This window comes from Calypte anna, chromosome 1 (genome assembly GCF_003957555.1).
Source record: "Calypte anna isolate BGI_N300 chromosome 1, bCalAnn1_v1.p, whole genome shotgun sequence".
Classification (NCBI taxonomy): Eukaryota; Metazoa; Chordata; class Aves; order Apodiformes; family Trochilidae; genus Calypte; species Calypte anna.
Window position 1 is genome coordinate 24,673,333 of NC_044244.1, and position 23,210 is coordinate 24,696,542.

The window sequence follows — 23,210 nt, forward strand, 5'->3', positions numbered from 1 at the left end:
CCACTGGACTTAAAACAAAAGCTTTAAACAATTTTAACTGAAAAGCTATTGGGACAATCCAGGACTGAATTTTGGATGGCCAAAGTCTTTTATGTAAAATGAACTAAAAGCAGCTCATTGTATTATGATATAATTCTGTTTATTTGATATTAAAATTGTCTACAGGTGAACTCAATGATCGTACTTTCAAATACAGGGAAACTGAGGAACAAGCCCTACTGCTTACTTATTTAGCAGCAGAAAATATTTACTTGAAATAAAAATGCCAAATTTTTATGAAAATGAAAGATGAATTTTTTTTGTTGTTGTGAAGAAACTTCCTGTGCAGAGCCTGATTCACAAGTTAAGACTGTTTTGCACTTTCTTTCTGGAGAAACAATGACATTTCTTTCTAGTTATCAAGAAATATTGGGCTTCTCCTCCTAATGAGATTTCTGCACACGACTTTTGTGGAAAAAAGAAGTCAGACAGGAGCTACCATTAAACATCTTTTTATTGTAGTATGTAATGTACATGCAGAGTTAAAAAAAAGTGTCAGTTATATCTGTAAGCGTATAACAACAATGTAAATGTCTTGGATCAGTAATGTATTTGGATTAGGGGCTAATAACTCTAAGTGAACAGACATCTTTCAGGATATACAGTTTATATGATAAATCAAGAAGGTTTTCTTCAGAGTGATTTTCCTCATAAAAAGATAAAATACTTCTTGTTTACAATCTTGCTTGGTTTTAATACTGAAAAATCAGTAATAGTACACTCTCCATTATGTACATAGAAAAGCATAAAACTAGATCCATACCAGTGTCTGTTTTAAATTCAAACAATAGTAGTTAATAGCTTCGTAAAATTTTTTGTGCATCCTCTCCCCTCTTCCCCCATTTGCCCTCCCCCTAAAAAATGCAGCATTTCCTAAAGCTTTCAATGCTTTGGCAAAAATTGAACTGAAGGCACTCCTGTGTTAGCTAAAGCAATATGTGAAATATCAGCACTAAATAAAAAAAGCTGTAGGTGTACCAGACAGCTCCATGCTCATCCCAAGGGCCAAATCTTGCACTCTCCAAGGTCAAGAACTGGTTTACTGGAGATCCCACCTGGAGCAGGCTCAGGCCCCAGGCTGATTTACCATAAAGCTGATTAGCCTCACAACTATTTTTACAAATGCTTCACGCAACCCATATGAGGATGCAGAGAGCATCTCTGAACACAGTACTATCAAGAGGGCAAAAAGCTCCTGCGGGTCACAGCATCAGAACATGTTGCAAAGGCTTTGCTTTCCAGGCCTTGCACTTTGCAACACGGTAGTTTCACACAACACTCTCTCTTTAAGACTTCCCAATGTCTCAGCTCAGCTGAAAACGAACAAACCAAGCCACAAATGTAAAGTTTCTAAACCACCTCTTGTGATGGATTAGTTTTGACTCAGCAAAGCATCCTGAAAATACTCAGCGTTTCTCCTGAAAATAACCTGCGTGCTAGTGGCATGCTTATTTCTGCTGACAGGGAAGATTTAAAAGACAATAAAAAAGTTTCTCTCTGGGGCAGCTCCTCCTTGGCCTCAAATGGCTTGTGTTTGGCACACCTTCCTTTTTCTTGTAATTCGGGGTTAATTTCTGGCATACCTGCGATATGTATTTCTAAGAATATTTTGCGAAAAAAACAAACAAAAAAAAAGCCTATGAGATGAGCACCTAAATGCTCACTAAGGGACATGTAGTAAGTCACAGCTGGGAAAACATTTCCATAATGACCAGCTTTAGTTCTCATCTGCAGTCCTAGCAGAACTTGAGAAACAACTGGATGAAAACTTCCAAGAGAGAATGAGACAGAAAGGCACCATCCAAACCTTTTTATGCACATGAAAAGCTTTCACATGTCAATGTCTCCAACCTGATACAGTGTCAGGTTTTTGGACATGTAGTAGTTCAGTAAGTTGTTTACTTAACTAATTTATTCATAGTGCACCGTATCTCACCATGACTGTAAATAGCTGCAGTCAACTGACAATCCAATTGAAAAAGAACATTCTGCTAAAACCTGCCAGCTGGTCACGTTCATTCTGCTGCAATAGCTCTGAGCTCTTTGGCCACAATAAAATGAATGGCTTTACAGTGTTGGAAAGCATCTCTGTCATTCTTCAGTATCACTGTGGATTTATCTCACAAGAAACGAAGGGTAAAAAGGCATCTAACAACACTTCAGACTCTGAATGGAACAGCCAGCAAAATGATATGCAGCTGGCATGGAAGAATAGCCACTTACGGTTAGTTAGAAATTAGACTGAAGGGGATGGTGGGAGGGGAAAGAAGAAGAAAAAAAAAAGCCAAGTAGTCCAGTAAGAATAAACAGTAGAGTAAGAAACTGAGCAAGTGATTCTTTGTTTTGGGCCAGTATATCCACCACCAGTTGCTGTATTTTGCTTTGGGAAACATGAAACTGGCACCAAAACACTTTGAACAACACAAAACCCCCACCCCCTTCCTAGGCTGATGGCTCTCCTTGAAAGGTCCCTCAAATCTCTTTCCGTACTACGGCTCGGATGTTGCTGAAAATTCTGCCCGTGGCCTCAAACAGTGGATCACAGAACGTGTGGATGCAGATGGAATAGACACGGCTAATGCACTGGATCTCAATCAGGTAGCTCCTTATGCATGGCACCACTGCCCAGATGTGCAGGAATGACAAAATGGCAAAATAGATGCCCCAGATGAGAGCCATAGGAATGCCCAAGATAGCTGAGAGTAAACGATAAAACCAGTATTTCGTTACAGTGAAGGTGGTAAAACTGGCCTTCCAAATCCCATCAAAGCTGTGTGTTCCCTCTGGCTCAGCAATCACATCTTCAAAATCAATCTGCAGCAAAGAACACAAAGTCAGATCAGTCAGACGTTTGCAGCAAGGGCAGATTCTATAAACCCCTTTCCCAGAGATCAATGGCCCCCTGCAATAAAACACTGAAGCAGGCACCTCCTACACACCAACATGATTTGACCCATTTTAAAACACATAACTTAAGCCAACAATCTTTTCAGGGACTACCTTTTTTCCAGGGACTACCAGGAAGTCTTCAAGACTTGATTACCTCAAAATTAGACATCTAACTTCTAGATGGAGATGTACTATGCACAATATATTTTCCTCATATCCTACAGCCCTAAGGGTTTGGAGGGCCCTTGAAGACTACTTAAAGGATGAACCAGGTGAACAGAATCATCAGGCTTTCATTGCCTAACTTAACCATTTCTCATCTTCACAGATGGAATAAATGTAGTCACTGCTTTCACTTTTTACACACTTCAAGCATGCATCTATAAAATGTGTTTTATTAATTTGAATTGTCCCATCTTTCAGCATTGCTGAGTTCTGACCATGAATGAATGGTGTGGCTACCTATTTAAATATATACTTTGAAACAGGCATAGATGGTTGTTAATAGTACAAAAAATTAAATGCTGGACTTAGATCTGTATCAGATAGAGTTCCTCCTTAGTCTGGAAGGGTTAGGGGGGCTTTTCATCTTATTAAATATGAGCCATTTTTTTCTAGCCCATCCTGTTTATGTGATAACACTGTGCATGAAAGACATAGCCAGGATAACAATATTTAGAAGGAACACACTCTTCCATGTATTTCATAGTTTTTAATTTTATTCATAAATTGTTCATAAAGTCATGTAAGGAAGCAGTGCGTTCCAGCAGGCATGTTTTTCTTCTCTCTGTTGAAATACTGAGCTATTCAGGAAGCTTAATTGTCATAACATTTCTATTAGAAAATTAACAGCATTACAATGATAGTTCAGGTCCATGTCACAGAAACATGTGTTTGATATAACCCACAGTACAGGATATTTAATTTATTCAGCACAACCAATTGTATAGGTACTGCATTCAACAGGAAAAGAACATCACAACACTATTCCTAAATGACTGTTCAAATGAGATGAAAGAAAAAAAGAAATTGCATTTCTGGGACTGGATCCCAAGATGCTGCTGCTGCTGTAAGTAAAGACTTACAGGAGCAGGGTAAGTATGTTACAGACCAGTGGCCTCAGAAATTCAGGCAAAAGTATGTTAGCACTCTAGAAGGAGGTAAATATGCATACACACAGAGTAAGTATTGCTTGCATTGTAGGAAAAGGCTCACAATCACTTCTTTAAAAAAAAATGTGTATAAAAATTGGAAGAATGCCTCTCTCTCGCTTGTTGTGTCTTCAGTCCCCTCCAAAAAGTAATTAAAAACAAAGGGAAAAATACTATAAAAACATGGACTATTCAATTTCTTTAAAAGAAAAAAATATAATAAAGCAAAACTGTAGAGTCAAGGTCCAATTTACTTGAAGGTCTTGAAAGTCCTTGGAAGGAAATTTATGCATCAGCTGTGATACCAAACAAAGCATGACATCGAACTGGTTTGATTCAACATATTATTGGGCCTAAACACCACTCTCTGCCAGTGCTTTTCTCTAGACAGAACGCAAACTATAAACCTCCTCTTTACCTGCTTCTCTGAACTAGGCTCTAGTGATCTGAAAATCATCTATGACTCTTGGGGAGAGGAATTCATCATCATCACCTCCATCTCACCTGAAGGCAGCGGTTGAACATCTGCCTGCAGAGAAACCAAATGCAGACTTTGTATTGACAGAGAACCCATGAGCACACCTCAGCACTGGGCACTTGAACACTTGTCCCTGTGTAAAAGTGTGCAAGGCCATAAGTTTGCCTGGGCTTTCTGAAACTGGACAGCATAATTTTCAGTAGTAGCTACAAAAAAAGAGAAAGGTGAAGAGTTTGAATTGTGGTTCTCTTCTGCAATAGTTAATGGGTATGAAACGATCTCTGTAGGTCATGGCATGTATTTTCACTACAGCTCTTAGAAAACTGTTTCCTTGAGATCAGTGTTAAAGACAGCATAAAAAGCACACCATATTTACTGCTGAGTGAAGACAGGAAACCAGGAATTATTTGGGCTCTGTAATTTCAGTGAGAGCAAGACTAAACTCTGATGGAAATAACTCCAATTCTGGAAAAGGCATCACAGGCAACAATATGCTCTCTTTTCATTGTGGTGTTACTGGATACAAAAGTTCATGTTTGGAGACTGAACAACTAACAAAAGAAATCGTTTTATGAAGTACAATAGCCATAAAATAGTTCCACAAATCAGTCACTAAAAGTTAGCTGCAATGTAATAAAACAGAGCAAGGAACTTCTCTGGACATACTGTGATCATTTTTACCAAATGAAACAATCAGTTGTTCTTGTATCATAGGATTTTAAGACCACATAATAAAAGAAAGAAGAAAAAGCTGTAGATGTATACAAAGAGTCATAAAATCATCCAAATGGTTTGGATGGGAGGAGACCTTAAAATCATCTAGTTCCAACCCTCCTGCATGGGCAGGGACACCTCCCAGTAGACCAGGTTACTCAAAGCCCCATTCAACCTGGCTTTGAACACTTTCAGGGAGGGGGCAGCCACAACTTCCCTGGGCAACCTGTTCCAGTGTTGTACCACCCTCACAGGAAATAATTTTTTCCGAATGTCTAACCTAAATATCCCAAGTTTTAAACCATTGTCCTTTGTCCTTTTGCTGCACACCTGCGAAAACAGCCCTATCCCAGATTTCTTGTAGGCCCATAAAGAAGTCAATAATACCTACTGGTGATGGAATTTAACTGTCTTGTATCTATTCCTATCACCCCACCTGCCCCCAAAAGATGATTTCAAAATCTGCATGTTGTTCACTGAAACTAATCTACTTCAACTGAGTACGCATGTTGAAAAAATGTATGCCTGAGTTTATGGAGCAAGTATCTCTTCTTTGTGGCATACACAAGCAAGTGTACTCATAGTACCTCTTTCTGCAGCTATTCAAAGCAAACTGTTGATTGTAGTCCATATCCCAGATCAGCTTGTTTTCAAAGTGAATGGGTGATGTCTTATTATCAACGTTTGCCTTGAAATCAGATACTAAAAATATGGAGATGATGGTAAAACTCAAGATGATTACAGTAAAAAAAGTTGCTTCTCAAAAAATGCTCCTACACAAAGACTACATGGTTCAGCATAGTCCTCTTGTTCTAAAACTTCTGGCAATTTACTGTATGCTTCCCACCAACTGATGTTGTGATCCTTGGCAGAGCCAGTTTGTGTGCATAGCCACCATACAGCAGTCCAGTGCATCAAGGAACATTTAGGGTCATGCCTGAAGTCTTTTTATTCAGCTCAGTTGTCGTGGAGCATAGTATCTTGTTTGGTGGGGTTTTTTTGCAAGTAGCTGATAAGGGTAATATTATATCTCAGCAAGAGAGCAAGTTTGCATTGAGTTCCATCAGCCTTTTCATGGTTACATCTTTGATTTAGCTAAACGGGACCTATTTTTATCCCTGAAGCATATTTTTGGACTGCAAAAAGAAACCCTAGATTAATACAAATTTCCTAGAACTTTTAAAATAAATAGCAGGACTGGCCCATAATTTGATTCCTTTCAAAATTACTCATGACAATTAATGTTTTGCTGGAAAAAGATAGTAAACTCATTGGTTTCCAAATCAAATGGTAAGCTTTCTGTAATCTTGATTCTCAGCAACTAATGTTTCTAGCCTGTTGTGCACAGAATTAACTCCATGGAGTTAATTCTGCAGAGCTGACAGAAGAATCACCCCATGTAACATTCCTTATCCTCATTCCAGGAGATAATGCTAATATTAGAACATTTATGATGTATCTTTGGACAGGATTTCTCAGTTCAAGTCATGCACCGTTGTCCAAAAAGTACTCAGGAATTAATCTGTGCATAAGGAATCCATGAGTGGTGTATTCATGCCACCAATAATTGTCAGGAGGTTACTTTCTTGAAGCAATTTCAAGAGCCCTCAGGATATTTCTACCAATGCACAGAATCTGCACAGATGGTGCTACAGAACCTGTAGCTGATGTCTCACTACCACATCTTTCCCATTTCAGTGTTCCTCACAGAACTATTGGTCCATTTTGAATAAGGGAGATGCAAAACTGAACTTCAGAGTGAAAAGACAGAAACAGCCTGGCACCTCTAAAACCTCTTAGCTCAATGCAGTGTTAAAAAAGCTGTTATCTCCCTGAAAGCCGTATGAATGTTATGAAATTACATAAATGCCAAGAGAGTCCAGCTACGACTGGAATGCAAACTGCGGCGGTGCTGTCCAAAGCCAGACTTACCCACAGCAGTGTACAGTCTAAACAAAGATAGTCAAGGAGTTGAGGTGATCTGGCCTCTTCTCAGCTGCTAACAGATCACGTACAGATCCACTGACTGGGAAACATTCCATTTACTTCACTATTCAGTACAGAGAAGTCTTTATGCTGCAGGAACTGAGATATCACCCAGATTCTTCCTGCACTGAGCCACTCCCATGAAAGATCCTGTTTTTAACTCACAGGGATCAGTCCTCCATGGGCAGCAGGAGGGATGGGTGACTGGATACAGCTTGCCTTGCTGTGGGTTACATTTACACCACTGGAAACATTCACTCCTCAGTCCCTCCTATACTCTCCTCTGGTTTTCAGATCAGCAGCACTCAGTGACGGTGAGTGTCATCAGACTGATATCAGGACTCTGACTGAACTAAGTAAAGTAAAAATAGGACTGGCAGGAGAAATAGAAGTGGACAGAAATATGATGCTAGCGAGGAAAGATACTCTGGTTTCTGGAAATGAGTCTAAGCAGCTTGCAAGGGTCAGATGCCTTTTTTAGGGTACTGTTGTCAAGGCCACTTTTACCAAATTATCACGTGCATGTGGATCTATCAAGAATTCTGTTTTATCTACACCAAGACATGCTTGGGTTAGGCACAGGTCTTGTCTGGTAGACTGCACATGCAGTTTGCTAGCCCAGATCTGTCAGGGTGTGCTGTGAAATCACATTAGTTCATTTGCCAAGCTAATGAAAATATAGGCACGTTCAGTTGTGAGAAGGATAGAAGTAAAGGAAATTTGTTTTGACCCTCTAAAGGATGCTAATAACTCACTACAACCTTGTCTTTCAGCCAAAGCTATTAAACACTATCAACTCCTGTTCCATGCCTACAATACACTTCCTGACTTCAGCTATTCTTTGTTTCCTACTATTCAGTTCAGTAGAACCAGTTTTTACATTGCTTGAAGTTTTTGTCTCATTCTACTATGAGAATTACCGCAGCTCCTTTTGCTCTGCATGTGTTTATTAAATTTTTATCAGGAAATTAAGAAACCTGCTTTGATTATAAAAGAGATCTATTTACAAGAAAGCCAAATTGTACAGGGAACTTGTCTTCTTCTTTCAAAGTCTGTTTAAAGAAAAAAACCACCTATTTGCTAAAAATGCTTAGCAGTGTGAAGTTACTGCTTCTTCCTAAAAAAAACCCTCGCTGACTTTATATATTCCTTATATATGAAAAGAGTTGATCTGCTGACCATACCAGTTTAGTCCTTTTGTATCAAAACCTGGCAAATGGGAAAGGTGTGTTAAATGCCAACCTGAAATTGCCCAATTAACCAGATGTGCTTGTCCTCAATAGCTTATGCTTTGAGACACATAATATCCATTACACTGAAAAACTTACTGTGGTGGGTCCATCATTAAAAAAATTACTGATGCCACATTTTATGGGGGCTTTGACCTAATCTACATTTCTGTCATTGTAACTGCAATTATTCAAATCTTTGTGTGAGGTAGCTGTGTGCTGCTGCTGTGCTCACAGCAGATGGTTGTACAGACAGGCACCACCACTAGTCCACTGAGGAGGAACCCAAACACGTGCTGAGGATGCCCATGTTTCTGAATGCCACTGGCATCTCTAGGAGTCAGTGAAAGGATGCTTAGGTCTTCCTTGATTCATCACTGATATCTCCATTCAGGTAAATCACTTAAATAAGCAAACAACCTTGTGTGTGAAGTGTTCCACTGATGGCCATTTGCTCACATGCTCTGTCAGACCAGGGCAATAGTCAAGTCTGAATATGTATTTACACAAGAAAGCATCACAAGCTTCCTGTACATTTTTAGCACAGAGTATGGAAATTGTCTTTACTACTTCCCCTGTGCTGGTTTTAAACAGGTTTTTCCCCAATACCAATAGTGTATTATATATAATAAAATATAATTCCTGTATAATATTGTGTCATCATATTGTATTGCTTCCCTGTAAGAGTCGAAACAGAAACACAGAAAAAAATCAGATATGGCATTTTTTTCTGTTGTGAAAAATACAATTTGTAAGTTTTCCCTATGTATTCAGTGTCCTTTAAAGAAACATTCAGCAGGAGAAATATATAAAATATCACAAAATGTCAAGCCATTCTATGGCATGAGCCCCATTTGGGAGGTGACCTTCTGGACATGTGTAGCACTGCTAACTTTGGAGAAAGCTGCAGTGTGTGTTATTTAAAATAAGAAAATGCATGAGCTTAGAGGATAATTATTAGTTCTTAGATTTCTACATACTATTGGGAACTTGAAAATGGCCAGTTATGGTATTTGGACAAAAGTGGCAGAAAAAAGGAAGGAAAAAAAAAAGCAATAAGCTCACAACCATTTTATTAAATCAGTGATACCAGCTAAATATCCAGATGCTTTCTTGACCCTTTGAAATGCCACATTTCCACCTCTGCTGACTCTTGTCTTCCTGACCACTTCCACCACAATCAGAGAATGATGAAAAAAGTTTATAAGGTTGTTTCTGCTGAATCTGATGGAAAAACTATGGAAAGTGTTGGGGCTTGCAGAAGTAAAGCAGCTCCTCTCCCTTCCTTGTGCAATTTCCATCTGGCAAATGTTTACCTGCAGTTCTGTAGAGAAGCTTGTACTTTGTTCCTGGTAACACAAAACTTCATAATGCTTAAATGTTCTGCCTCCTTGCTAATCACTGTTTCCAACAGCAAACATTAGGTGCTGCCAGGTGTGTAGTAAGGGCAAAACTCATTCTATTCCATAGTATTAATGAGCCTCAAGCTATGCCATTGGTGACAACAAAATATATACATCCAGCGGTGTACAGAGATGGGATCAGTTCCACCACAAGACTCTTGGTATGGTGGCAAGTATCTAACAAGGGAACCCCATGAGTCTCTGCAGGCTGGGGTGCAAGGTTAAGCTTTGCCTGTTAACCTTAAACTCCATCTTCAAAGCACACTGCTCTTCTGGGAACAGCAGGCACAATGATCACTCCCTTCAGCCCCAGACAAGATATGCCATGAGTGCAGATGCCTAGGACCCTTGTTTTTGTGTAAGGATGGTTAAGTGCACAAAAATTACAAACCAGCTATTCCAAAGCAAAGGAAACCTTTAACAAGCAAGCAGAACAGCTCCACCTCATTTATGTGTTCAGACTGACCAATGAATTTGCCTTATATTCCCTGTCTCCCTGTGCCTGCTTTCCATAATATTACAGGCAAAGTGTCCTGTTGGCAGATCCCTTAATGGAAACAGTGAATCTTTTCTGAGTACTATCGAGTATGCCAGAAAAGCAAACAATACTTTAACAAATAAGAATATTCATGTTGGAAAGTACAGATGAAGAGCTACACTCTTCTAGCCAGAAAAGAAAACGCGTCCAGTCAGGAGCGATTCCTTCTGCACATACAACAAGTATTCAAAAGGATTGTGAACAATTTTAAATAATACCATCACTTAGAAAAAGGTCATGAATGCAGATCACCATTTCACAAACTGAGAACCAATGAAAACAGCCAAAAATAAATTGCTGCTACCTAGTGAGAGAATAACCCCCTGCTCCCTGCCCATGCTGAATTACTGACTACACACCAAAAAAGCCCGGGTGATGGGCTTTGTTTTATCAGATGGGCAGGCTCATCAAAATCTGCGGAAGTACTCGTGAGAAAAACGTGACTGATGCCAATGGGTCAGGGCTGCAGCAAGCAGACATTCTCCAGAGATCTCTTCCTGAATCATGTGCCTGTCCTGTCTCACTATAGCCCAGCAGAAGGAAAGACTAGCAGCTTCAAGGAGACATCTGCACTCCTCTGAAACACAGAGAAACTTCCTGTGCAGGTGGGGATAAGATGTCAGCCAGTTCCTTGGAAAACACGTTGATGTTGTCTGAGTAAGCAGTCAGAAAATGAAGTGGCTGTTTTCCTCCCTGGAAACTGGACTGCTGGAGGTTGCTGCAGTTTTCCCAAAGAAAAAACCTTAAGAAGCTTTCTTTATTTTATTGTTTGTTTCAGCTTGTTTGAAACAGCTACTTTAGCACAGAATTATGGTATGTGTATGTATATCCACATATCTATTTCCATCTGTATGTTTATCAACATGAACAAGAGGTGAAGTTTTGACTTCACTAAAGATCATTTATTGTAAAGCATTTATTGGCTCCAGTGGGGTCTGGAGTTAATCAGAATCCAGAAAGATTAATAACTAAATACATTCTATAAACAGATTTTTATATTTTATTTTATGTTATGTTATACATATTATATAAATACATTACATTTTCTATATTATATTGATATTGTACTATATTGCATTCAGTGCAGGTTTACGGATCTGTTACTAAAGTAATAGCTGCTATTAAGTGTAACTTTCTAGAATTTACTCTAGCTTTAATTTAAGCAGTAATGGAATTTTGTTCCAAAAACATAGAAAACAGAAATAGAATGACGAGGTGGGAACACTTGGATAGTGTTATTTAGATCTGTAATTTAGATATGTAATTCCCTTTTTTTTCTATCATTTGTAAAGTGAGTCTAGGAAAGTCTTTATTAGGTATACTACCCACAAACACATTCCTGTTAACAGCTGCAATACTTTTTAGCAAATCTGTATAACTTGTTCCCACCTCATTTCTATCTGAATATGCTTATTGCAGATGCAGAGCTGCCCGGTTGCCTCTCCATTGCTTTAAAAAGAAATTACCTCTGCAATTCTTTTGTTGTAAAGTTGTCTTTTTGATGGAAGATCTTAAGTTATTGATCCTTAAATGTGAGGTAACAATTCACTATTTCCTAAAAATTATGGTATCACTAGCTTACAGTTCTGGTCTTGCCATAAGCTGCAAGATTATATGAACTCGGATTTCATAAAACAACAGACTTTATGGCTGAGGTCTACAGCAGATATTAACCTGATCTTGAGGAGAAAGCAACTAACTTTTTGGTAGCATTTGTTTTAATACCAAGAAGGGATTTAAAAGTTGACATAGGAAGTGTTGCAATCTGTCTATGAGGCTCCCTCTGGCTTTTTTGGAAGTCAGAGTATAAATTCAGCACAGAGGGAGACTGGACAGGGAATGTGACGCTTTCATCTTCAGCTGCAAGAGAACCTTCTCACTTCTTATCAACAAAGCAGAATTTATCAGTTCTCACTTATTTGAAAACAAAGTACAAGGGCCACAAAAATAGAAGACTATGGACAAACTCCATCCTTGTACATCCCCGCTAATACCTATAGCATAACTTCCTGACCACCTCAATTAAAACTAATCTTGAATAAAAGATGAGTGCAAATTTTATCAATTAATGCACTCATTAGAATGAGGTTAAAGGTACTGGAACTGGAATGTCTTGAATACTAAGCTGATGACATGATTTCTAACAAGAAAGATATTGCGTAAAATCCAAAGTTTGTTTTGAAGCGATCAAAAGACATTTTCATGTGAAATCTGCAAGAAAAAAATATAAAGGGACTAACGGAATTAGACCTGCCTCCCCCGTAAATCATGTGAAATTAAAAACCATAACTTTACTCCAAACCACTCTGTGATTCTTTCAGCTTCAAAATAATAAATCCTTTTTATTCCAAGACAATTACTAATGTCATTTGTCTGGAAAAGAGAAGAAAGATGGTAACTCTGGATCAAAAAGCTCAAAAAATCAATTGCCAATACAGATTTCAACCCACTGTCTGTCTATTACAAGGGTATTTGAGAGCTCTGGGAAATACAAACTTATCTTAGTTCAGAACTACATCTCTCCAGAGATCACAAGTTTTATGGAATCATCTAAGTTTACCTGTATTTTCTTTTTTCTGCTGCCTAAAATACAACAAAGAACAAATTCTCACTGGAGACCTCACGGGCAGAACCCTCCATTATACACATTTTCACGCTTTCCTCAGAAGACTTTTGGATTTCAGTATTTTTTTTCTTTTTTTTAGACATCAATACACCCTGCAACAGAGGATGGCATTTCTACTCACACAGTGGGTTAAAAATCCTAAAATTAATTCAAACTCTTTTAGAATGTTCTAATATATAATCTGATTTCTGTTGAATTTATTGGAAACGAAACGCATTTGTCTCTTCTGCATCTGAGAGCGTCCAATAAATTCTAACAAAAGGGACATCCATGATGAATCATTGTCTCTGTCCCATGGCCATCAAACAAATATTTTCCTATGGAGCTCTGAGTCATATTCATCATGTTAAGCAAGACGACAGTGCATAAGGCTTTAATAATAATATGAGCTTAAACACAAACTCATTTTAAGAAAGAAGATTTCATTAGACCAGATGCCATTATAATCTGTAATCTTATGGACATTTGCAAATTCCACGTCTGGGAGCTCCTAATTAATCTGCAAGAAAACTGTTTTTCAGAACTCTAAAACCTTGTATAAACTGGCATTCATAATGAGTGGAGTTTTTAATTTCTCAATCCTGGACTAGTTTTGGAAGAAATATTTGAAACAGGATTGTATCTTGGGTAGCCAGTCATGCATTTGAGTATTCTTTAGTTTTAAATCTAAACTTCACTGCTGGACAATAATATGACATAGAGCTTAAGAATAATTTTGTTTAAACACAGATGTGCAAAAGGTGTTTTTTCTAAGCTACATCTATCATCAATGAAGAGGAACATGCCTTATGAGAGCACCACTCCTTCCATTCTATGGTTATGTCTAAACTCTACAATATGAATCTCTTTCTAGAGGCACCTAACTTCCATCACTGCCAGCAGCAAGAGCCCAGATGACAGGCTTTGATTAGACATACACATACACTTGCATTTATTAATTTATATCTATTAAAAAGAGATATTTATATTGATGTACTTAAATGTGTATTTTCCTATTTTCATGAGACTTCTAACAGTATCTGAAAGCAAAGAAAGGGGATCTGCATTAAATGTAATTTAATTCCTTGTTTCAGAAGAAGCACACGAGTTCTGCTTTTCTCTTCCTTTAGTGCATTGAAGAGCAGAAACCTGCTCCTCCCAAGCTGACACCTGTTGTCACACCAGAGTGACAGCCTCAAACTCCCTCAAACTCCTACCTGTCTCGTATGAAAAGAGCAGAGAGTAAGGCCTGCTTTCCTTCCAGGAGGTTCTCATGTGTGAAGATGGGAAGTGCTTTGCCTCATCATCTGAGCATCTCACACCTAGAGGGTGAGAGTCTGTAATTATGAAGAATTGAATAAAATGGCAAACTTTTAAAAACAAACTTTTAAAAAACCCTCTCTTTTAATTTGAGAGTGGCAGAAATTATAGATGGCTCTTAAATGGCTGACTAATACTTTCCTCCCTAATGCCTACATAAGGATGTTATGGTATTCGTCAACATCTGACCAAAAATTTCAGAGTTTTCCTTGCCGTGAGCTGAACTGCCCTTAACTGCATTAGCTTTAAGTAGGCACAAATACATAACTATATAAAACTTGGTACAAAAGCTCTGCATCGCTCCATCTGTAGCCAAGTACTGGATTATTTTTTTTTCAGAGAGTAAAGGACTCTTATGCAACAAATAGCAGAAACCACTTGTTTAAAACAAAATAATAATTATGTTCTGGATGGTAGACTAGGCACAGGCCTTCTTCCTGGCACACCACTGTAGGAAAAAACTGTAATCTGGCTGCAGCTGTGAATGCACGTTTGGACCTCACTAGTCCCAAAGGAAAACACTTTGCAAGGTTGACTACGAGGTCCATCCCAATCCTGAGTGAGGAGGTACTGAGAAGTGCAAGCTGCAGCACCACTGTTTCCCTCCTCTGCTTCTTCCAAATTCAGTAAACTTCATGCAGACTTAACTACAGATATTTTGAGAAACTGAGTTTCAGAATGTTGGAAGGCTGTAATTTAAGCCATATTCTGGAAAACACAAATACTGTGTTGAGAAACAGGAAAAACAAAGGCTGAACTTCAGACACCTTCATGTGAATCCTGCATAACTGGGGAATGAATGGTAGAAAAAAAATTACCTTCTTTCCATCCTGTTACATCTTACCCCACATGTACAAAAACTATGGGACACAAATCCAGTAGTAGAATCATTCAGTGGAAGTCATATGAAACAATACAAGTGTCACATAAATAGCTGTATAACCACCAGATGTGCAGGGAGGCTGTTTCTCCCTTGCTAGATCCCCTCCCTGCATGACAAGCCAACTTCACAGGCCAGTGCCCCGAGGCATGGGACCACTGTTGCGTGTTCTCTCCCTGCCAAGGTGATGCATGATGGTAGTTGTATGAGGAAGAAGCTCCTTCCGTTCTGGTCCCCACTAAAGGAACTGGAACAGGAAGGAAATTTTACTAGATAGTGCTTCCTCCAGCAGAGAATTGCAAACTGCTGCCTGGGGTCCTCAGGTTCAATAAGGCCTCATTTTCATCCCTCTCTGAACAGAAATCCAGTCGTTTGCCCCATGCTTCTGGAAACTCTCAGCACCTAAATTTTACTCAGCAGCTAATCTGAAGATAAACTGTTAGCAAAGTTGAGGTCACCCATATCTTTGATATAAAGCCTCTCTACATGTTAGTTTTTCTGCAAGGATCTTGACCAGGTCTCTTCCTCTTGGCCCAACCCTTTTGCTGCCTGCACCATGTATCTGCTGCAGAGGAAGCTGTGCAGGTGCTGTGTGTTGTACATCAAGGGAACATCTCCTGCTTCTCACAAGCAAGGGTTATTTTTAAAATGTGCTATGAGAAGTATTTGAATGCAGACAACACTGAGGCCTTTTAGAGAGCTGCTTACAGAGCAGATTCCTCATTCTCTGTCTAATCATTTCTGTTTCATGGCTGACTGATTTGTCCCCGGTTTCCATGTTATTGTGCCTCATAGTAGAGTGGCAAGAAATGCATTAAATGCTGTCTAAAAACTGGAAGGTTCTGAAGCCAGAAAAAAAGCCATGGTTCTAAACAAAACTGGGTTAAGACTGAACCATATTTCTGTCTTTGCAATAGTTCTGAACATTTTTTTTTCTCTGACTTTCATTACCAGACTGAGACTGGGGACTCCTGTTATACAAATTGTTTTTTACACTATGCATGGATGATTTGCAGCTTAAGTGAGAAAGGCAGATGCATGACAGAAGGGGAGCACAGCCTGATGGTTAAGGCAGGAACTGAATCCATTTATCTTCACCCCAACCCAAGCCTGTCCCTTAGATACTGGGTCTGAAATTTACTGCTATGTCAAATAGGCTGAATGTGAAAGCAGTACTCAAGTAATTCAAACTGTTGCAAAATTCCTCTCAATATTTTTCAGGTTGGACCTATCCCCGAAATACTTATAAAAATCAAAGTAAATCTCACTGTTGTAACGAGAAAAAAATGTTGCTTTACGATGCCCACATTTTTTTGCAAATACTGTTGATTTTATGAAGCTAAATGGATCCTGTCTGGTTAACATGAAATTCGTTTTGATGCATTCCTATGCCTTGCTGTGACTACGTGCAGTACCAGGAGCTCACTTGCTGACACAGAGGTGGTACTGATATTCTGGCTGTTTTCTGCTTTTCAGTGAATACGTTGGTCCATTAACATTTCAAAAGAACAAACTGAAATGATTGCTTTCCATTTCTAGAATTCTTACTTTACAGCTTGGTTTGGGGTGACTGTATGTAACATGCTATTCTTAACCATTGCCCCTGCAGGAGGCAGAGAGGGTTTTTTCAAATCTGTTAAGACTTTTTTCTACCAGTGGTGTCCCTGTTTTCCCAGCAGGATCTTTCTTTCCCTAGTTAAGTTTGTGGACACCCGGATTCTGACTTGCTTGGGGGTTATGAGTCATCCTCAGAGGGTTTGGTTGCTTTGGGGACTTCTTCTGTTGATGTACGCAATAAGCCATGATGCAGTCTCATTCTTCAGCTCTTGCATTCCCTGTCTACTCAGCTGCTCCTCCGTGGGTAAAAGAAAAAAGAACTGCTCTCTCCTTTTTAAAAATCAACCGCTGTAATGGCAGTTTTGTACTACTAAGTACATGGATGATTTTTTTCTGAACAGATAGAACTTTATGCTTTTGCTTTTTAGATGAAAAAGCTCCTTAAAGATACAAGAGGTAATTCTTAGCCTTGATCCGGAATGATGGCTAGTCATACTCAGCACCTTCAAATTGTGTTGAAGTCAGTGGAATTTGAGATTGCTCAGGTCCTTGATATATTCTCTAGACATAGCATGAATCATTTCACTGACATACATTCAGGAATTGGAGCCCAATCTTTTGATTCTCTGGAAACAATGAAATATTTCTCTTTTTCAATAATCAGGTCTTCCTGACCACCAAATGTGATGAACTGCACACACTCTGACTCTGCTGGACACTAAATAAGTCAGTTAGTAACTTAGTCACCCACTGCAACTGGGCAAGTCCTGTTTTCCCAAGATTCTGACAAGCCCAGATGACAGCATCCTCAGTTTTCACATGTATAGTTTAAAATTTGTCTGCTAAGAGAAGAATTAGCTGTGATTTTTCTGGCCAAAGTGACTTCAAGCAAAAATCTCTATCAGTGTGGATTTGCCAAAAGAATCAACCTCTGAATTAAAAACCCAAACAAACAAACAAAATCTAGACCAGGGCACAGTCAGACTTCGCTTTGCTTGTTTCCATTTATCATTCCTTAAGGGAAGAAAAACACCACGGAAAACAAAACAAGGACACAAATCCAAACGACCACCAGCTGGCTCAGAGAGGGCGATCTGTCCCACAGGCCGTGCACTGCACCGCACTCCCTCACACTGCACGGGTGTGGTGCCGCCTCCCTGCCCTGCCTCGATATGTGTGCCCGGGGGAAGGAAAATCCCTCTGCCAGTGTTAGCTAAGGTCATGCAACACCTTCCCCCGCTCCTTCGGTCCCAGGCGGCACGTCCTGACCGCACGGCTGACCTGCCGGCACACCACAGCCGCAGGACCCCTCGTCGGGGCGGTCCTTGCCCCCGAGGGTTTCCGAAACCCCCACCTCGCTCCCGCGGAGAGAGCCCGGGCAGCCCCCCGGAGGATGCAGCGCGACTTGCCTCTGCAAGAAGCTCCAGCGTGCTGCCCTGGCCAGCCTCTCTCCTGTATCCCCTCCCTTGCCTTTGAAAAAAACAAAAAGGGTAAATAAATTACGAACATCCCCCTGATCCTTCCACTCCCGCAGCAGGTGGAGGGAAGCGGTTCGCGGGCTGCTGTCGCCCTGGCAGTGCCTGCGTACTCTGTCTCGGCAGGACAGGCAACTTCTCGGATCTGGCATGGCCACTCGCCCCGTCCCGCCACGGCCCCCTCACCTTGACCACATCGTCGTTGAGGTGTTTGGGGTCTCGGTTGACCAGGTCGATCTCTTTGGTGTGCACGTCGTGCACCGCCTTTTCGTTCAGCTCATCTGCCATCATCTTGTTGTTGGGCTTGTAGATGTTGCCCTGCTCCCTGATGGGCGCTGTGTACAGAAAGCCCTGCGGAGAGGGAGAGCAGGCGGGAGGGGAGAGCCGAGCCGAGGAGGGGAGGGCAGGGCAGGGCAGGGCCGGACCCCGCCGCGCAGGAGGGCGGGCTGGGGGAGGCGGCCCCAGGTCCCGCGGGGAGCGCGGAGCTGCGGGAGCCTGGCTGCGGGGCGGCTCTCGCCCCGTCTACTTAACCGCGGCCGCGGAGCACACACCACACCCCCGCGGTACCAGGCAGGGCACTGGCCGCCGCTCCCGTCGCTCGATGCTCCAGATCCGCCGCGCCCCGCACCGTTCGCGCCTGGCCCCGCACCCCTCCGCGCTGCCCCAGGGCGGAGCGAAGCCGCCCCTGGCGGGGGAGGGCACAACCACCGCCCCCCCACGGGACTCCCCGACGGAGCCTTCCCCATAACGCCCTTCCCACTCTGCCTTATCCTTACCGACCTCCGCACGCTGTCCTCTCCGTGCCTCCCTCGCATCTGGGACCAAAGCACAGCGCCCTCACGGTGCCCCCTGCATCCCTGCCCTCTCACCGTACTGTCCTCACTACACTGCCCCCAATGTACAGCCCTCCCCGCGCGGCCATCACCGTGCCCCTTTCACCCGTCGCCCCGCCGAAGCGTCCTCCAGGTACCGCCTTCAGCGTACGGCTGCCACCACGGCGCCCTCAACGCGGCCCCAGACCGGCCGCAGGGGACGAGCCCCCTCTGGGGTCCCCCTTCCCCCCCTGTCCTTGTCCGCAGGTGTTCCGCTGCCTGTCCTCCCCGCCGGTCGCGTGCTATGTCGGCAAGCTGTCCGCCACCCCCGTCCAGTCCCGTTCCATCCCATCCCGTCCCGTCTCGTCCCGCTCCTCCGCAGGGCCGGGGCATAGCAGCGGGCGCCAGCCGAGGGTCGGCCGAGCGGCTGCAGGTACCTCAGGACCGGCGGGAGGGCGGCGGGACGGCCAACGGGGCTGTGACAGCGTCCCGGTTCCGTCCGCGCAGCGGTCCTACCTCCGAGTCTACGTATTTGGTGCCGGACATGCTGCCCCGGGCTGCCTGGCGGCTCTGCCGCGCGTGTGTCCCTGCGCTATAACTTGTAGGAACGGAGGCAGGAGGATTCCGCTCTGCGGAGCGACCGGCCCAGGGGAGGTAGCTGGGAGGGAGCCGTCTGGCAGCTGTCCAGGGGCAGTTCCCTGCCTTTGGCAGGGGTGTCTGACAAGCCGCGGTAGGGCCCGGCACATGGCAACAAGGCTGGGAGCCGCCGGGGGTGGGAGGGGAAAGCAGCCCTGCCCCGGCAACCTGGAAGCGGGCGGACCCGGTGCCGGATGCTTCGGTTACGCCGCTCGGGGACAGGGTACCCTCCGCGCAGCTTTCCCTCCCCCAGCGTCCCGCGACCCCCGGCCGCAGGTTCCCGCCGCTGGGCTGCGGGGGGCGACGGTGTTTGTGTGCGGCGGGGGGGCGGGGGTGGGGGACGGAGGGGCTGAAGGGGAGAGCAAGGAAGCAGTGAGGAGATGGAAAACTTTAGTTGTGAAAACGCCTCCAGAGCAAGCGAGACGTTTGTAGGGTTCCCAACCCCTCCCGCTTCCCCCGGCATTGACAATAGTTTACACATACTCATCGCTGCCCCAGGAACAATTGTGGAAACTTGGACATCCTTGGGATGGAGAAAAAGAAATTTTCTCAACTGGTTCATTTCAAAACTATGCAAATATTTAAGAGCTCTGCACGTTAACTGTGCCATATTTTTCCCTGGAGGAGATTGACCCATGCATGTCTGCCATGCATTTTAACCACTGGGATTTACTTTTAAAGAGGGACGCTGACATTTTGCCATGCCTTTTCTCAAGGTCCTTTGTAAACTCGGGCATATGTTAGTGTAAAAGCTAGAAGGATTCAACACAGTGTTCAAGATGGCTCAGGTTAGGGTTGCAGTAGCCTATACATCTCTAATTTATACACATGGGTGTTTAATGCCAATGTTAGGAAATCAGATCATGGTGAAAGAGTTATAATTTTAAGAGAAAAATAGTGACCCTAATGTTACACCATTTAGCACTGAATTGCAGCAACAGAAGTAGAAAAAACTGCAGCAGATTTGGCTTTGCCAATTCAACAGAGAAATGACCTCATAAAAGACATGGATAAGATGGATGTAGGATCCACAGATGTAAATAACTGCACCTGTTGAAAAGGCAGTCCACACGGACAAATATTTCTGATATGGTCATTTAGCAGTGAAGAGTTTATATTGCTCATAAACTTTAGAATAAATGCTTTGGATGGATGTTTTCCAACTTTCCAAGTTAGCTGTAGTTTTTAAAAGTAACCTTACTTTTTTATTGATGCAATAATTCACTTAGGCCATCGTTAGAATATCTTTGGCTGCCCAAGTATTTATGTGTGTGCGCTGGGTCAGATGGCTGGATTGAAGGACAGTCTCTTCAATTTTTAAACCCATTTTAAAAAGCTGTGCAAGACAGTTCTTTGTTTTCATCCTTAGGAAAGTTTTTCGATTAGTCAGTGTACTGCACATAAATCAGAAGGTTTTGAACCATCATTCATCTCAAGAATCACTAAGAGAAAAAAGAGATATATTTGTTAATCTGAAATGCTGGATTGTGCCTGGAGTGGTTTCTAGAGAACAACAGCCCCCTTGAAAATTAATTTCTGAATCATGCAACTACTGCAGTTACAAGAATATTGGAAGCTGAAGACTTTATGAGATGAATCCCAGAATGGGCTGCTGGTATAGCTGAAATGAGCCACCACATCATAGAAGAAAATGGCGTGGGTACCACCAGGCTGTAAGAGTGAGGAAGTTACATGTGCAGAGGTGGACAAGGAGAGAGTCATGGTCCTCTGGTGCTGTTGTGTGAGAAATGTCCACAAACTTAACAGCCAGAGATCTGGCATGGATGAGGGCAGGAGTTCTACAAGGCAGTCTCAGTACGTACAGAGGAACAAGATAGCTCTGCTGGAAAGGACCAGGTAAAGGCTTGCAGGAATCTTCTGTAAGTGCAAAGACTCTGGTCCCCACCTCAGTTGCTATGAATGGGCTGTACAGGGGTGCCGAAAGTTGTCAGGGGTTGTAGACATCCGAGCTGGCCTTGGAAATACCACCTAAGCTGACTTTTTTTTGCTTGTATAATTATTCCAATTATGGTATTAGCAATACTCCTGATATATTCCAATGTCAGCAAGATCAAAATGAGCCCCAGGAAATGGCATTCTTTACATATCATTTCAACAGCAGCAAGGCTGCCCAATAACAGAAGCTGTCAGCAAGCTGTCTGTCTTATGTGGAGCACACAAAACCTGAGGTTTAGGAGAAGGATATCACTGCTTTTTTTAGTGTTTTCTGTTCAACTGCTTAAGAGCATCCTTTTATGCACATTTTTTTATCTTTTGATGGATGAAAGCTTGAGCTGCCAGAACTGTTCATGGTGAGCTTTTATCAGCCATGCTACTACCCTCACCCTGCTGTGGGATAACAAGCACTGGGATGCATTTAACATGCAGGCTAATGTTTTGCTCATGACTTGATTTACAGACTTGTAGTCCTGGAGGATTTATGGTGGTCATCATCCTGTCCCCACTCTGGAGGATTTCTGTATTTTAAATTAAAAGTCAGTGGATCATGACTTCTCCAATGAGATGGAATATACTTCCATTATATATTTGGTATCTGGCCTGTTTGTTCCTTATGTCAAAGGAGCAAACTACCAGGAGAGATGGTGAGATCACCTCACATTCCTCCCTTCTAACAATCCCTAGCTAGGGGTGATTTCCTTTTACATGGAAACATCTAAAATTTACATGGCTGCTGCCACAGAACACTTCACAATAGCTTGAGGGCTAAGGGCTGTAATCCAAGAGGGACCCAAAATAAATTTTTTCGTGTCTCAGGTGTTCTAATGCATTTGGACTCACTCCTGGGAAAGCATATTTTGGGAAGTACACTATTCTGCCAGTGTGAAGTAAGTGTATTTTAGGGGGGCATTCTCTTCCCTTCTTTTGGGATTCTGACTTGGCTTAGATGCAAGTAAGGTGCCAAGTTACTCAAACAAGAGCAGCTCTGGGCATGACCAAAGTAAAACTGTAGGCACGGAGGGGAGGTTACATGAAAGGGAGGTGCCTTCTGAGTTTAGACATGTTCCTGGTTAGGTGGTAGCCAGAAAGGGATTACAAGTTTGGATCCAAGTGCATGACTCTCATATCAATCCTGTGGTAGGTGTGTACATCTTTTATTAGAGCTTGTCCCTGTAGGTCTTGATCACGATAGTTGATAACTGCCTTGGCTGGAGATTTAAAAAAAATGGATTTAAAAGCCTTAATTCTGTCAGACCTTACACAAATCAAATCACTCTCAACCCTTTCCAATATCAAATTCCTTGACAGATACCAAACTGGACCATGAACACTGGTCCATGTCAACACAGTTCTGTAGCATTTTGGCAGTTCTAGAAAATTAACTGTTGAAGTGTTTTATAGAAATATCAGACTGTGAGAACTAGTCACATTATGGGATTTAAATAGCCACTCCTTGAGGCTTACATAGGATGGGACTTTTTGTCACAGAGGTTCACTGTCTGTTTCATGGCCAACCCTAGCTTAGAGTTGTAGTACTGT

At 42.1% G+C, this 23,210-nt stretch overlaps 1 protein-coding gene across 1 annotated transcript; it reads right to left on the reverse strand.

The window, feature by feature from the left end:
- Positions 1 to 475: 475 nt before the first annotated feature.
- Positions 476 to 19,849, reverse strand: CAV1 (caveolin 1). The gene is made up of 3 exons (XM_030451482.1): positions 19,593 to 19,849; positions 18,451 to 18,615; positions 476 to 2,853 (listed from the first exon to the last, which is right to left on the reverse strand). Exons 1-3 carry the CDS (start codon positions 19,620 to 19,622, stop codon positions 2,512 to 2,514), a joined length of 537 nt encoding a protein of 178 aa, XP_030307342.1. The 5' UTR covers positions 19,623 to 19,849; the 3' UTR covers positions 476 to 2,511.
- Positions 19,850 to 23,210: the final 3,361 nt, after the last annotated feature.

Bases quoted from the DNA above. Each gene is read 5' to 3' on its own strand.
- CAV1 (XM_030451482.1), bottom strand. From the start codon at position 19,622: ATGTCCGGCACCAAATACGTAGACTCGGAG. The intron at 18,616-19,592 runs GTAGGACCGCTG...CCCTCTCCGCAG, and splicing joins CCAAATACGTAGACTCGGAG to GGCTTTCTGTACACAGCGCC. The intron at 2,854-18,450 runs GTGAGGGGGCCG...TCTTTGCTGCAG, and splicing joins TCAACGACGATGTGGTCAAG to ATTGATTTTGAAGATGTGAT.